The sequence below is a fragment of the Engystomops pustulosus genome, chromosome 4 (genome assembly GCF_040894005.1).
Source record: "Engystomops pustulosus chromosome 4, aEngPut4.maternal, whole genome shotgun sequence".
Taxonomy (NCBI): Eukaryota; Metazoa; Chordata; class Amphibia; order Anura; family Leptodactylidae; genus Engystomops; species Engystomops pustulosus.
In genome coordinates, this window is record NC_092414.1 from 13,306,093 (window position 1) to 13,320,671 (window position 14,579).

Below are 14,579 nucleotides of genomic sequence, written 5' to 3' on the forward strand. Positions count from 1 at the left end.
AATCATCTTTTTTATGAATATGCAAATCAGCTTGCAAGTGCTATGGGGGCGGGGCTATGAAGAGGGACACTGTAATGTCAATCATGATGAAAGGAGCAGCACTGGGAAGCAATGTAGTGGTACCAGAGGAGAACCAGAGAACTTCTGTCAGTCTTTAGGAAAATTTGGACCCGCCCCCAGTGCACTTAAAGGCTGATTTGCATATCCATAAAAATGCAATTATCTCCACAATGATATATTTCTGCACCAAATTTGTTCTTCCTCCCCCCCTCCTCCATACTCATACAGGTCAGAGGATGTTCCCCACAAAACCCGGATCCTCCCAGCATGAAATATCTTACAACCCCAGACTCCCGGGCAGAGCGTCTGACCTCTGACCTTATGTGTCCCATCATCCAGCTCCTCGTGGAGTAGGTCGGGGTTCCTCTCCACGTGGAGATTCCAGCGGTCCAGCTGCACGATGCTGCCATCTTCTACGTGGCAGAGGATCTTGGAGACGGGTTCATCCGTATAGCCCTGGGCAGAGAGGAGAAGGAAAACTTAGAGAAAAGGGGAAAAGGATATTTTTTAAATTAATAAAAAATAATTAAAAAGAAAAACAAACAAATAAAAATCTAAATGAAGTTCACATCTCAGGAATGTACATGAGAGCAGGAAGTCTTCTTCATGGATATCGGGCACTTACCCCTCCCCAGTTCAGGGTACGAGCAAGGTCATTCCCGGTACCAAGCGGAAGAACAGCAACAGGGGGCTGAGGGCTGAGCTGCAGCTCATTCAAGACAGACAGGATCCAGCCTACCTGTGATAGCAAGAAGGAATAGTGAGTGCAGCTCTGGGGTATAATACAGGATGTAACTCAGGATCAGTACAGGATAAGTAATGTCATGTATGTACACAGTGACTGCACCAGCAGCAGAATAGTGAGTGCAGCTCTGGAGTATAATACAGGATGTGACTCAGGATCAGTACAGGATAAGTAATGTCATGTATGTACACAGTGACTGCACCAGCAGCAGAATAGTGAGTGCAGCTCTGGGATATAATACAGGATGTAACTCAGGATCAGTACAGGATAAGTAATGTCATGTATGTACACAGTGACTGCACCAGCAGCAGAATAGTGAGTGCAGCTCTGGAGTATAATACAGGATGTAACTCAGGATCAGTACAGGATAAGTAATGTAATGTATGTACACAGTGACTGCACCAGCAGCAGAATAGTGAGTGCAGCTCTGGAGTATAATACAGGATGTAACTCAGGATCAGTACAGGATAAGTAATGTCATGTATGTACACAGTGACTGCACCAGCAGCAGAATAGTGAGTGCAGCTCTGGAGTATAATACAGGATGTAACTCAGGATCAGTACAGGATAAGTAATGTCATGTATGTACACAGTGACTGCACCAGCAGCAGAATAGTGAGTACAGCTCTGGGGTATAATACAGGATGTAACTCAGGATCAGTACAGGATAAGTAATTTCATGTATGTACACAGTGACTGCACCACCAGCAGCAGAATAGTGAGTGCAGCTCTGGTGTATAATGCAGGATGTAACTCAGGATCAGTACAGGATAAGTAATGTCATATATGTACACAGTGACTGCATCAGCAGCAGAATAGTGAGTGCAGCTCTGGAGTATAATACAGGATGTAACTCGGGATCAGTACAAGATAAGTAATGTCATGTATGTACACAGTGACTGCACCAGCAGCAGAATAGTGAGTGCAGTTCTGGGGTATAATACAGGGTGTAACTCAGGATCAGTACAGGATAAGTAATGTCATGTATGTACACAGTGACTGCACCAGCAGCAGAATAGTGAGTGCAGCTCTGGAGTATAATACAGGATGTAACTCAGGATCAGTACAGGATAAGTAATGTCATGTATGTACACAGTGACTGCACCAGCAGCAGAATAGTGAGTGCAGCTCTGGAGTATAATACAGGATGTAACTCAGGGTCAGTACAGGATAAGTAATGTCATGTATGTACACAGTGACTGCACCAGCAGCAGAATAGTGAGTGCAGCTCTGGAGTATAATACAGGATGTAACTCAGGATCAGTACAGGATAAGTAATGTCATGTATGTACACAGTGACTGCACCAGCAGAATAGTGAGTGCAGCTCTGGGGTATAATACAGGATGTAACTCAGGATCAGTACAGGATAAGTAATGTCATGTATGTACACAGTGACTGCACCAGCAGCAGAATAGTGAGTGCAGCTCTGGGGTATAATACAGGATGTAACAATCATGAAGTGACTGCAGGGCTCTTACCGTCCCATCGCCACCACAGGCAAGAATTCGTAGATTTGGCACTTTTCTATACAACTCCAGTCTGGAAAACAAAAAAAAACATGACAATACTGAGCACATGATCAGTCGGATCTTAATAATTATTATTATAAACTTTCTATCGGTGGCTTGCACGGTTGTAATTCCCTTCTTTACCTGCGGGGGGAGCTGTGGGGAAACAAGCAAGTATAACCTTAGTATAAGTGGAATATTCTGTGAATCTGTGGCACTTACGCTTCCCGTGGACCTTCCTGAGAGAGATCAAAAACCTGCCGGGGGTTCAGGTACCACATGAACATCTGCAGCACTTTCGTACCCTAGAGGGAACAGGACCGGGGTAAGAGAATAGAGGTCACATGATCCAAATAAGGCGGGGCATTGTAATGGGTGGAGTCATAGGTTAAGGGTGGGGTTAGTGTATTTGGAGGTGGGGTTAGCAGTAAATCGGGAGGGATAGATATACTTTGAGGGGAACCCTACGACCCACTTACCTGGTTTCCTCCACTTTTTGGATTCACAAACACCAGCAAAGGTTTCATGAGGGGAGAAGAGATGGGTTTTATCACAAAGGCCCGGCCTTTAATATCCTGCGGAGGAGAAGGGGAGAATCACAACGGGGGAATGGTCTCTCTACAGAGACCATACATAACACTGGCTGCACAGAGCACAGCAGTGTGAGGACACGCCCCCTGTGCTATAATTCTGGAACATAAATCCTTATATTACAGTCCTGCTGCTGCTACTAACAACATACACAAAGGTCTGATTACAGATCTCTATGGGGAACATACATAACACTGGCTGCACAGAGCACAGCAGTGTGAGGACACGCCCCCTGTGCTATAATCCTGGAATATAAATCCATATATCACAGTCCTGCTGCTACTAACTTGATATTTACCTCGAAGCCTTTTTTGCTGGCTTTCCTCTTGAACGATGTCCTCTTCTTCCGTCTACTGGAGTTTTTTGCATTAACCTGCCGAGAAAGACCCCAAAAAATCTTAAATGTTGTACAGGAGCCTACAAGGAATAACGTGGTCACGATCATAGGTGGTTGTGGCGTTACATGCGGCGCCGTGACCCCGCCCCCTGTGATGTCAGGATATTTGAAGGAATATATAGATTTTTATATAGGAAAAAGTCATCTCATAACTAACTGGTGGTCTACGGGTCACGTGTCACACACAACTTCCTGTCTCCTTTCTGATGATGTCACAGGATGATGATGATGTCATGCACGTCACATGTATAGAGGCAGTGTCGGACTGGGTTACCTTAGGTCCACCAAAGAAAATTGGGGGCACACTCTTCATTATTCTCCAGGAAATATACTCTAGCAATCTCCAAATTGTGGTGTTTTCTGATGGACCTCTGGGGTTCAGTATTGGGTTGAGCTGGGGCCCACCGGAGGATCCTCTGGGACTCTGGTGGGCCAGTCCGACACTGTATAGAGATTACTTAGACAATGCCCTTAAGAGAGATTCAAAACCAAACTACAGCAGTCGGGTAACACTGTGTTATGTTAGTAGTGCTATTGCTCTGCCACCAGGTGGCGCTCATGTTCCACTCCGCTTCCTTTGCCGCATCTGTCACCAGATTAGATACAGTACATCATGAGCGAGTACAACTCTGTTCACACCTTGCACAGGAACCTACCCAAAATATGGATGAATGAACAAATAACGGTCGTGCAAATATTCTGCACAGCTGAGGATTTGCTACAATGTATCCACTTGAGATTAGCCAACAAATGGTACAACCTAATCCGTTCTGCAATGTTCAGCAATTTACTTTATATTACAATTTGTCGCATTAACATAGACTCCTCCCCTTTTTTTATCTTGTATTACATTCTCACAGCTGAGGGTTTGTTACAAAAGTCTCCCGTCTAGAAAACACTAGAAACCAGCGGTACAAAACTATATCTTGTGCTGTTTGTTTGTTACAGTGTATCAGTCTGGAGATACTAAGAGGGGATACGAGTTGTTATAAGATGCCTTTTTCTATTTAATTTCCATATGACTTATACAACCCCTTTTAAAATATGGAACCTGCCACCGGGACTGGCCCCTAAATTTTAGGACACCCATTGAAGTACCTACTATTAGAGACATGGCTCTCGGACCTTTGGTGGAAGACTGGCTATGACATTGTGAAAGCTACTACCTTCATCCACCACTAGAGGGAGCTAGCTGCATACAGATTTCACTTTATGTAATTGGCGCCCCTAGTGGTGATTAGGATATGGGTCATTGTAGAATTGGACTAGTAGAGGACCTTTGAGTGAAGAGTGGGTCCTATGACATCTGTTTGCTATGCCAAAGTCCTGAGGCAAGGCTTATTGGTGGTAGAAGGTCCTGGTGACAGGTTCCAATTAATAGCAGTAAGGAATATGCAAATTAACTTATACTAGACACACCCCTTTGTAGACAACTGTTTGGGCTGTTACTGGATAGTCCCCATCTGTACCCCAAAACAGCATCTACAAGTAAGTGTCAATGACTTGGCTACTATGAGTCAATTTGCATAGTTTTCTTCCCACAATGCATTGCTGATAAATCGGTCTCCTCAATGAGAACCAGTAAGAAGGGAACACAAGGCCAACACATGCACACGGCCCATACAGGAGCCAGTGACACAGCCATGCAGGGTCCACAACCTCAGACCGGACACATCCAAGGCTTCACGTCATCACCTTTAATTGATTGTCATTAGCAAACAAAGGTTTAACTATGGTGCCATTAACGAAGATAAGGCCGAGGCTTGGTAATTAGCTCACATTAATGAAAAGTGGCCTAATGGGCTTTTATTGCAGCTCCAGATCAATGCCTGCTGTGTGATATTTCCACTGCCCCTCCCTCTTGGCACACAGGTGGCCCTTACCTTTAAGAGAATGTTTCCCCCTATACCTTTAATTATCCCTTCACTTATCAATAATACATAGTGAAAGCACCATAAGAAAACTGGGTGAGAAAGCTACTCATTGACTTCCATGGGAGAGTGTAGTGAGCGTGCTGTGAGAGGGAGGAGGGAGCAGCTGTCATAATCAAAGTGATATAGAAAACACAAAAGAAAGGATAAAGTGTGTGTTCAAGGCAATGTATAATTAATAAATAGTAGAGTAATGTGTAATAAATAGTAAAAGTACCAGGATATTACAAATCTAGGTTAGGAAATATAGTGAGAGTAGTGAGCATGCTGTGAGAGGGAGGAGGGAGCAGAAGTCCTAAACATAGTGATATAGGTCACATAAAAGGGAAAGGAAACTAAGGTATTTCAAGACAATGTATAATATTTAGAGGTAGTACAAGGATATTACAAATCTACCTCCAAAAATTAAATTCTATGGAAGAGTGTAGTGAGCGTGCTGTGAGAGGGAGGAGGGAGCTGCTGTCATAAACAAAGTGATATAGAAAACATAAAAGAATAAAACATGTGTATTTCAAGGCAATGTATAATATATAGTAGAAGTACCCGGATATTATAAATCTAGCTCAGAAAATTAAATTTGATGGGAGAGTTTAGTGAGCATTCTGTGGGAGGGAGGAGGGAGCAGCTGTCAACACAGTGACATAGGCAACATAAAAGACAAAAATACAAAAATGTCTATTTCACCACAATGTATAATATATAGTAGAAGTAATAGGCTATTAGAAATCCTTAGCAGAGAAAATTCTAATAATTCTATGGGAGAGTTTACTGAGAATGCTGTGCTGTGAGAGGGAGCAGCTGTTCCCATTAACTATTTACAATGCAGTGATTCAATCACTTTAGAGGTGTAATTCTTCATTGTGACATGATGCCCGAGTGTACTTCTCATTGACTTCTATGGTGAGTGTAGTGAGTATGCTGTGTGTGTATTGCTGTGAGAGGGAGGAGGGAACAGCTGTCAACTTTGACTTACCGTGATCATAGTGATATATTAAACGTGATATATGAAACATGAAAAAAATATGTATATTTAAAGAGAATTTACACAATATAATAGAAATACCAAGATATTAGAAAACTAGGTCAGAAAAATTAACTTCTATGGTGAGTATAGAGAGCATGCTGTGTGTGATGTGCTGTGAGAGAGGTGAGGGAGCAGCCATCATCATTAACTGTTGGCAATGAGGTGATCCTATGTAACAGATGTGTTTTGTAGTAATACTAATATGACTCCTGACCTGACCCCAAGTAAATTGTAAGCACTTGAAATTGTAAACCTAAAGTAAGGTGGAAGTAAAAAATGCAACCTAATAGATTTTTTTCAATTATGATGTGAAAAATGTAAATTAAAAAAAAAATGAACTGTTCATTTGAGGAGAATACACGATTCATAATAAAAAGAAACAGGATGTAAGAAAATAAGGTGAAATAACTGACTTCTATGGTCAAGTAGGGAGTATGCTGTGTGTGCTGTGAGAGAGGAGGGAGCAACTTTACAAAATCATAGTTTTTCAAAAACATAAAAGAAAAAATAACACTAAAATGTATATATAAAGAAAATGTATAATACTTATTAGAAGGAATGTGAGATCAGTCAGAAAGAGTTTAGGAAGCATGCTGTTTGTGCTGTGAGAGGGAGGAGGGAGCAGCCAACTATCCATAAACATAGTGATAAAGAAAACATAAATGAAAAAAATTACCCTGGACAATAGTATATATACAAAGAGATGTATAATACACTATAGAAGCACCAGGATATCAGAAAAAACTTGGTAAAAAAACTGACTTTCATGGGATAGAAAGCATGCTGTGTGTGCTGCGCATTGAGAGGGGGGAGGGAACAGCTGTCAACATTAACTGTTGGCATTGAGGTGATTCTCCCTCTCACAGCACAATGTCCTCTACACTTCAGAGTATGCTCACTACACTCTCCCATAAAAATCACATGATGACAGATCCTCCTCCCTCTCACAGGGACAGATGACAGATCCTCCTCCCACAGTGTCCACTACATTACAGATCCTGCACTGTACACTCTCCCATACCAGTTACATGATGTCAGCTCCTTCTCCCTCTCGAAGCACAATGTCCTCTACACCACAGAGCATGCTCACTACACTATCCAATAGCAGTCACATGATGACAGTTCCTTCTACCTCTCACAGCACAGTTACCTCTACATTACAGAGTATGCCCCCTACACTCTTTCACTGAAGTCACATTATGACAGCTCTTCCACCCTCTCACAGCACAGTCACCTCTACATTACAGCTCCTGCACTCTACACTCTCCCATAGCAGTCACATGATGACAGCTCCTCCACCCTCTCACAGCACAGTTACCTCTACATTACAGAGCATGCCCACTACACTCTTTCACAGAAGTCACATTATGACAGCTCCTCCTCCCTCTCACAGCACAGTGTCCACTACATTACAGCTCCTGCACTCTACACTCTCCCATAGCAGTCACATTATGACAGCTCCTCCTCCCTCTCACAGCACAGTGTCCACTACATTACAGCTCCTGAACTCTACACTCTCCCATAGCAGTCACATGATGACAGCTCCTTCTCCCTCTCACAGCACAGTTACCTCTACATTACAGAGCATGCCCACTACACTCTTTCACAGAAGTCATACTACGACAGCTCCTCCGACCTCTCACAGCACAGTGTCCACTAAAATACAGATCCTGCACTCTACACTCTACCATAGCAGTCACATGATGACAGCTCCTTCTCCCTCTGGAAGCACAATGTCCTCTATACTATAGAGCATGCCCACTACACTCTCCCATAACATGTACATAGTACTTACTCTCTAAAATCTGAATTTGATGAGTGAAAGGGATATTGTAGAGATTTATTATGCAGTAATATGAGCTGAGCGGCTCCTCCAGGGTGTGACATCTTATATTAATGCAATTATATGCTTTTAGCCGTGTGACCAGCACCGAGACCGGGAACAGCTCTAGGCAATTAGCGGCTGCAGGGCACAGGAGTGTATGGTGTCTATAAGGCAATTACAGGGGATTCACAAGATGAGATGAAACTGCCTGCTGTTCTGTGCAATACTAGTGGAGCGCAGCTCTGGAGTATAATACAGGATAAGTAATGTCATGTATTTATACAGTGACTGCCCCAGCAGCAGAATAGTGAGTGCAGCTCTGGAGTATAATACAGGATGTAACTCAGGATCAGTACAGGATAAGTAATGTCATGTATGTACACAGTGACTGCACCAGCAGAATAGTGAGTGCAGCTCTGGGGTATAATACAGGATGTAACTCAGGATCAGTACAGGATAAGTAATGTCATGTATGTACACAGTGACTGCACCAGCAGCAGAATAGTGAGTGCAGCTCTGGGGTATAATACAGGATGTAACTCAGGATCAGTACAGGATAAGTAATGTCATGTATGTACACAGTGACTGCACCAGCAGCAGAATAGTGAGTGCAGCGCTGGGGTATAATACAGGATGTAACTCAGGATCAGTACAGGATAAGTAATGTCATGTATGTACACGGTGGCTGCACCAGCAGCAGAATAGTGAGTGCAGCTCTGGGGTATAATACAGGATGTAACTCAGGATCAGTACAGGATAAGTAATGTCATGTATGTACACAGTGACTGCACCAGCAGCAGAATAGTGAGTGCAGCTCTGGGGTATAATACAGGATGTAACTCAGGATCAGTACAGGATAAGTAATGTCATGTATGTACACGGTGGCTGCACCAGCAGCAGAATAGTGAGTGCAGCTCTGGGGTATAATACAGGATGTAACTCAGGATCAGTACAGGATAAGTAATGTCATGTATGTACACAGTGACTGCACCAGCAGCAGAATAGTGAGTGCAGCTCTGGAGTATAATACAGGATGTAACTCAGGATCAGTACAGGATAAGTAATGTCATGTATGTACACAGTGACTGCACCAGCAGCAGAATAGTGAGTGCAGCTCTGGGGTATAATACAGGATGTAACGCAGGATCAGTACAGGATAAGTAACGTCATGTATATACACAGTGACTGCACCAGCAGCAGAATAGTGAGTGCAGCTCTGGAGTATAATACAGAATGTAACTCAGGATCAGTACAGGATAAGTAATGTCATGTATGTACACAGTGACTGCACCAGCAGCAGAATAGTGAGTGCAGCTCTGGGGTATAATACAGGATGTAACTCAGGATCAGTACAGGATAAGTAATGTCATGTATATACACAGTGACTGCACCAGCAGCAGAATAGTGAGTGCAGCTCTGGAGTATAATACAGAATGTAACTCAGGATCAGTACAGGATAAGTAATGTCATGTATGTACACAGTGACTGCACCAGCAGCAGAATAGTGAGTGCAGCTCTGGAGTATAATACAGGATGTAACTCAGGATCAGTACAGGATAAGTAATGTCATGTATGTACACAGTGACTGCACCAGCAGCAGAATAGTGAGTGCAGCTCTGGGGTATAATACAGGATGTAACTCAGGATCAGTGCAGGATAAGTAATGTCATGTATGTACACAGTGACTGCACCAGCAGCAGAATAGTGAGTGCAGCTCTGGGGTATAATACAGGATGTATCTCAGGATCAGTACAGGATAAGTAATGTCATGTATGTACACAGTGACTGCACCAGCAGCAGAATAGTGAGTGAAGCTCTGTGGTATAATACAGGATGTAACTCAGTATCAGAACAGGATAAGTAATGTCATGTATGTACACAGTGACTGCAGCAGCAGCAGAATAGTGAGTGCAGCTCTGGGGTATAATACAGGATGTAACTCAGGATCAGTACAGGATAAGTAATGTCATGTATGTACACAGTGACTGCACCAGCAGCAGAATAGTGAGTGCAGCTCTGGGGTATAATACAGGATGTAACTCAGGATCAGTACAGGATAAGTAATGTCATGTATGTACACAGTGACTGCACCAGAAGCAGAATAGTGAGTGCAGCCCTGGAGTATAATACAGAATGTAACTCAGGATCAGTACAGGATAAGTAATATCATGTATGTACACAGTGACTGCACCAGCAGCAGAATAGTGAGTGCAGCTCTGGGGTATAATACAGGATGTAACTCAGGATCAGTACAGGAAAAGTAATTTCATGTATGTACACAGTGACTGCACCAGCAGCAGAATAGTGAGTGCAGCTCTGTGGTATAATACAGGATGTAACTCAGTATCAGAACAGGATAAGTAATGTCATGTATGTACACAGTGACTGCACCAGCAGCAGAATAGTGAGTGCAGCTCTGGGGTATAATACAGGATGTAACTCAGTATCAGAACAGGATAAGTAATGTCATGTATGTACACAGTGACTGCACCAGCAGCAGAATAGTGAGTGCAGCTCTGGGGTATAATACAGGATGTAACTCAGGATCAGTACAGGATAAGTAATGTCATGTATGTACACAGTGACTGCACCAGCAGCAGAATAGTGAGTGCAGCTCTGGGGTATAATACAGGATGTAACTCAGGATCAGTACAGGATAAGTAATGTCATGTATGTACACAGTGACTGCACCAGAAGCAGAATAGTGAGTGCAGCCCTGGAGTATAATACAGAATGTAACTCAGGATCAGTACAGGATAAGTAATATCATGTATGTACACAGTGACTGCACCAGCAGCAGAATAGTGAGTGCAGCTCTGGGGTATAATACAGGATGTAACTCAGGATCAGTACAGGATAAGTAATGTCATGTATGTACACAGTGACTGCACCAGCAGCAGAATAGTGCGTGCAGCTCTGGAGTATAATACAGGATGTAACTCAGGATCAGTACAGGATAAGTAATGTCATGTATGTACACAGTGACTGCACCAGCAGCAGAATAGTGCGTGCAGCTCTGGAGTATAATACAGGATGTAACTCAGGATCAGTACAGGATAAGTAATGTCATGTATGTACACAGTGACTGCACCAGCAGCAGAATAGTGAGTGCAGCTCTGGGGTATAATACAGGATGTAACTCAGGATCAGTACAGGATAAGTAATGTCATGTATGTACACAGTGACTGCACCAGCAGCAGAATAGTGAGTGCAGCTCTGGGGTATAATACAGGATGTAACTCAGGATCAGTACAGGATAAGTAATGTCATGTATGTACACAGTGACTGCACCAGCAGCAGAATAGTGAGTGCAGCTCTGGGGTATAATACAGGATGTAACTCAGGATCAGTACAGGATAAGTAATGTCATGTATGTACACAGTGACTGCACCACCAGCAGAATAGTGAGTGCAGCTCTGGAGTATAATACAGGATGTAACTCAGGATCAGTACAGGATAAGTAATGTCATGTATGTACACAGTGACTGCACCAGCAGCAGAATAGTGCGTGCAGCTCTGGAGTATAATACAGGATGTAACTCAGGATCAGTACAGGATAAGTAATGTCATGTATGTACACAGTGACTGCACCAGCAGCAGAATAGTGCGTGCAGCTCTGGAGTATAATACAGGATGTAACTCAGGATCAGTACAGGATAAGTAATGTCATGTATGTACACAGTGACTGCACCAGCAGCAGAATAGTGAGTGCAGCTCTGGGGTATAATACAGGATGTAACTCAGGATCAGTACAGGATAAGTAATGTCATGTATGTACACAGTGACTGCACCAGCAGCAGAATAGTGAGTGCAGCTCTGGGGTATAATACAGGATGTAACTCAGGATCAGTACAGGATAAGTAATGTCATGTATGTACACAGTGACTGCACCAGCAGCAGAATAGTGAGTGCAGCTCTGGGGTATAATACAGGATGTAACTCAGGATCAGTACAGGATAAGTAATGTCATGTATGTACACAGTGACTGCACCAGCAGCAGAATAGTGAGTGCAGCTCTGGGGTATAATACAGGATGTAACTCAGGATCAGTACAGGATAAGTAATGTCATGTATGTACACAGTGACTGCACCAGCAGCAGAATAGTGCGTGCAATCTCATTCTGCTGTGTGCTACTGAAGGGTGTGGTTGTGTGCTGCTGAGCTCCTGCACCACCTGGTGGAAGATCAATCCACCCAGGCCTGCTCTCTCCTCCCCAGGGAGGGAGTGGGTTTTCTGGGATGAGTGAACCAGGAAAATCCCAGGCTTCTGCCTCTCGGACCAGGCCGGCGGGGGGCAGGAAAAGCCAGATACCGGCCAACATGGAGGGGGTGAGAAGATCTGCCCGAACCCAAGGACGCAGCGATGTGACCTCGGCTGCCACCCCCAAGACCCAGGGAAGCCGCAAGGTCTCCGGAACACATAAGATCAAGGCAAGTAACATCAGCCTGAGTGCTCCTCCTGGAAAGCTGAGTGACTGTGCGGGAAAGTTGGGTGGTTCAGCTGGAAAGCTGGGTGCTCACGCAGGTGTGCAAAAAGCATGGGGACATCTAAAGGCCCGGGAGTCTGCTACCATCTATGGCTCCCGGATTGCTGAGCACCTCCGTGAGTACGAGGAAGCTGGCAAGGCGATGAATAGGCTCCAGGAGGAGATAAGGGAGACCTTGGCCCTAGCGGGGGTGGCTACACAGAAGAAAAAGTCTGATCTTCTTAACACCATTGACAGACTTAAAGCCGAGGTCACCGCTCTGCAGGAGAAGCGTCATCTTATCCGCGAGCACAGCGGTCCGTTCAGGGAAAAGCTGGAGAATGATGCCCGGTTTGATGATATGCGCCAGGAGCAGCTGAGAAAGCTGAAGGGGCTTCAGATCCATGTGGATGAAGGCGATGGCGATGATGAGGAGGATGAGGAAGACCTGCCGTGTCCGTCTGGTGGCCTGCACCAACACCAGCAGGCCTCGCACGACAGGCTGCCTGCAGAGCAAGCGCCATTACCATCAGGCTGCGGCTCTGCCAACCTGGAGGAGGAAAGTGATGACAGCGGCCAGGGGGGGGCGCTAATGGCTCAGATCCGTCAGCTTGAGTCCCCAGTTCACCTCCAGAACTTTTCCTTCGGCGATGATATGCCAGATGATGACCTAAAGAGAAAGAAGAGAGCCAAGAAGATCAAGGCGTCTCAGGAGGTGAATCTGGTGTTTCGTCCCCTCCCTGTTCCCTCCGGGCGGGCAGCAGTGCCAGCCTGTCGTGTAGGCCCCGTTACCCAGCCCAGCACGAATCCTGCCGTGGACTCGGTGCAAGGGTGCGGGGAGATTGCAAAGCCACGTTCCATCATGGCGCAGAGCACCAGCCTTGTTTGTAGTAGCAAGGATGGTGCAGGGAAGGCATCGGCTGAAAGGCCGGACAGTGAGGGCGATCCAGCAGGTCCTGATACTGTGCGCTGCCCCCCAGTGGGAGGGGGGGGTGGCCCGGTGCCAGGGGCAGTGGCGGTGGCTCCTGTGGCCCCTAGCGCTGTGGCTGCATCTAGCTCCGGTGGGCAGCGGCAGTGTGATGGGGCTGCTGGGGCTTGTGGTGCGGCGCCTCCCAAGCGTCCTGTGCAGCCTGTGGGAAAGGGCGCAGGAAAAGTTTTATTTTGTATCGGTGCATCTGACCCTGGAGATGACCATAAGAGACTGTCCGGAGTCAATAAGGACAAGCGGCCTCTTTCATCCAGCGAGCAGCGATGCTCAAACCTTAGAAAAACTGCGGGACAACAAGGGGTTAATGCCAATGAGGCAGAGGGCACAAGTAAGATCGGGGTTGGAGCTGCCTCTTCTCAGGCTGTATCAGCTATGGAGGTGGCTCTACCTCCAGTGCCCAGTGACGCCGAGGCAACCCCAGGTCCTCCTGGCCCAGCTGGTGTGAGTGATGCAAGGAAGCGAGGCAGTGATGCAAGGAAGCGAGGCAGTAATGCACATAGTGTGGTGAATGTGGGGGTGGTGAATGGCGCTGAGGGGGATCCTGGTGTGAGTGCTGGTCCATCTGCACCCCCAGTGGTGGCCGCTCCCATAAGGAGCTATGCGAGTGTCACCGCTGGGGCAAGTGGGGTTAACTCCTTGTCTCCTGGCTCTGAGAATAGCGTTTTGCAAAGGCGTCTTCTGGAGGCTCTCAGGAGAGGGGAAAAGTCAATCACTGTAGAGGGGAGAGAGGTTGATCTGTCCTTCTGGACAGACAGGCATGGCCTGGCAGCCTTCCAAGAGAAAAGGGGGGGAGAGACTGTATGGTCTTTACCCACAACCGGGCCCGGAGCTTCCCGTAGGAATGTGGTTCGTCTTCGCTGGAGGGGCAGTGACGCATGCCCACCCAGGTCAAGGGTGGTGGAGCTCCTCCTGAAGATGAACTTCAGGGCTAGTGACATCTTTGCCCTGATACATCCTTATGGTACTCCGGAGTTCGATGTCAGCTTTGTTCGGCCGGAGGGCTTAGAGCTCTTCTGGTCGAATTATGAGCTGGCAAAGAACGA

General features: G+C 45.6%; 1 protein-coding gene across 10 annotated transcripts in view; it reads right to left on the reverse strand.

The window, feature by feature from the left end:
* DGKI (diacylglycerol kinase iota) overlaps positions 1-14,579 on the reverse strand; it is a 223,620-nt gene that overhangs the window by 94,263 nt on the left and 114,778 nt on the right. For all 10 annotated transcript variants that reach the window (XM_072145184.1, XM_072145182.1, XM_072145181.1 and 7 more), the window contains exons 9-14: positions 3,204-3,278; positions 2,794-2,889; positions 2,537-2,619; positions 2,285-2,345; positions 686-799; positions 379-516 (exon numbers count right to left, since the gene is read on the reverse strand). In XM_072145184.1, coding sequence (XP_072001285.1) covers positions 379-516; positions 686-799; positions 2,285-2,345; positions 2,537-2,619; positions 2,794-2,889; positions 3,204-3,278 — 567 coding nt within the window. The remainder of the gene's footprint in view (positions 1-378; positions 517-685; positions 800-2,284; positions 2,346-2,536; positions 2,620-2,793; positions 2,890-3,203; positions 3,279-14,579) is intronic.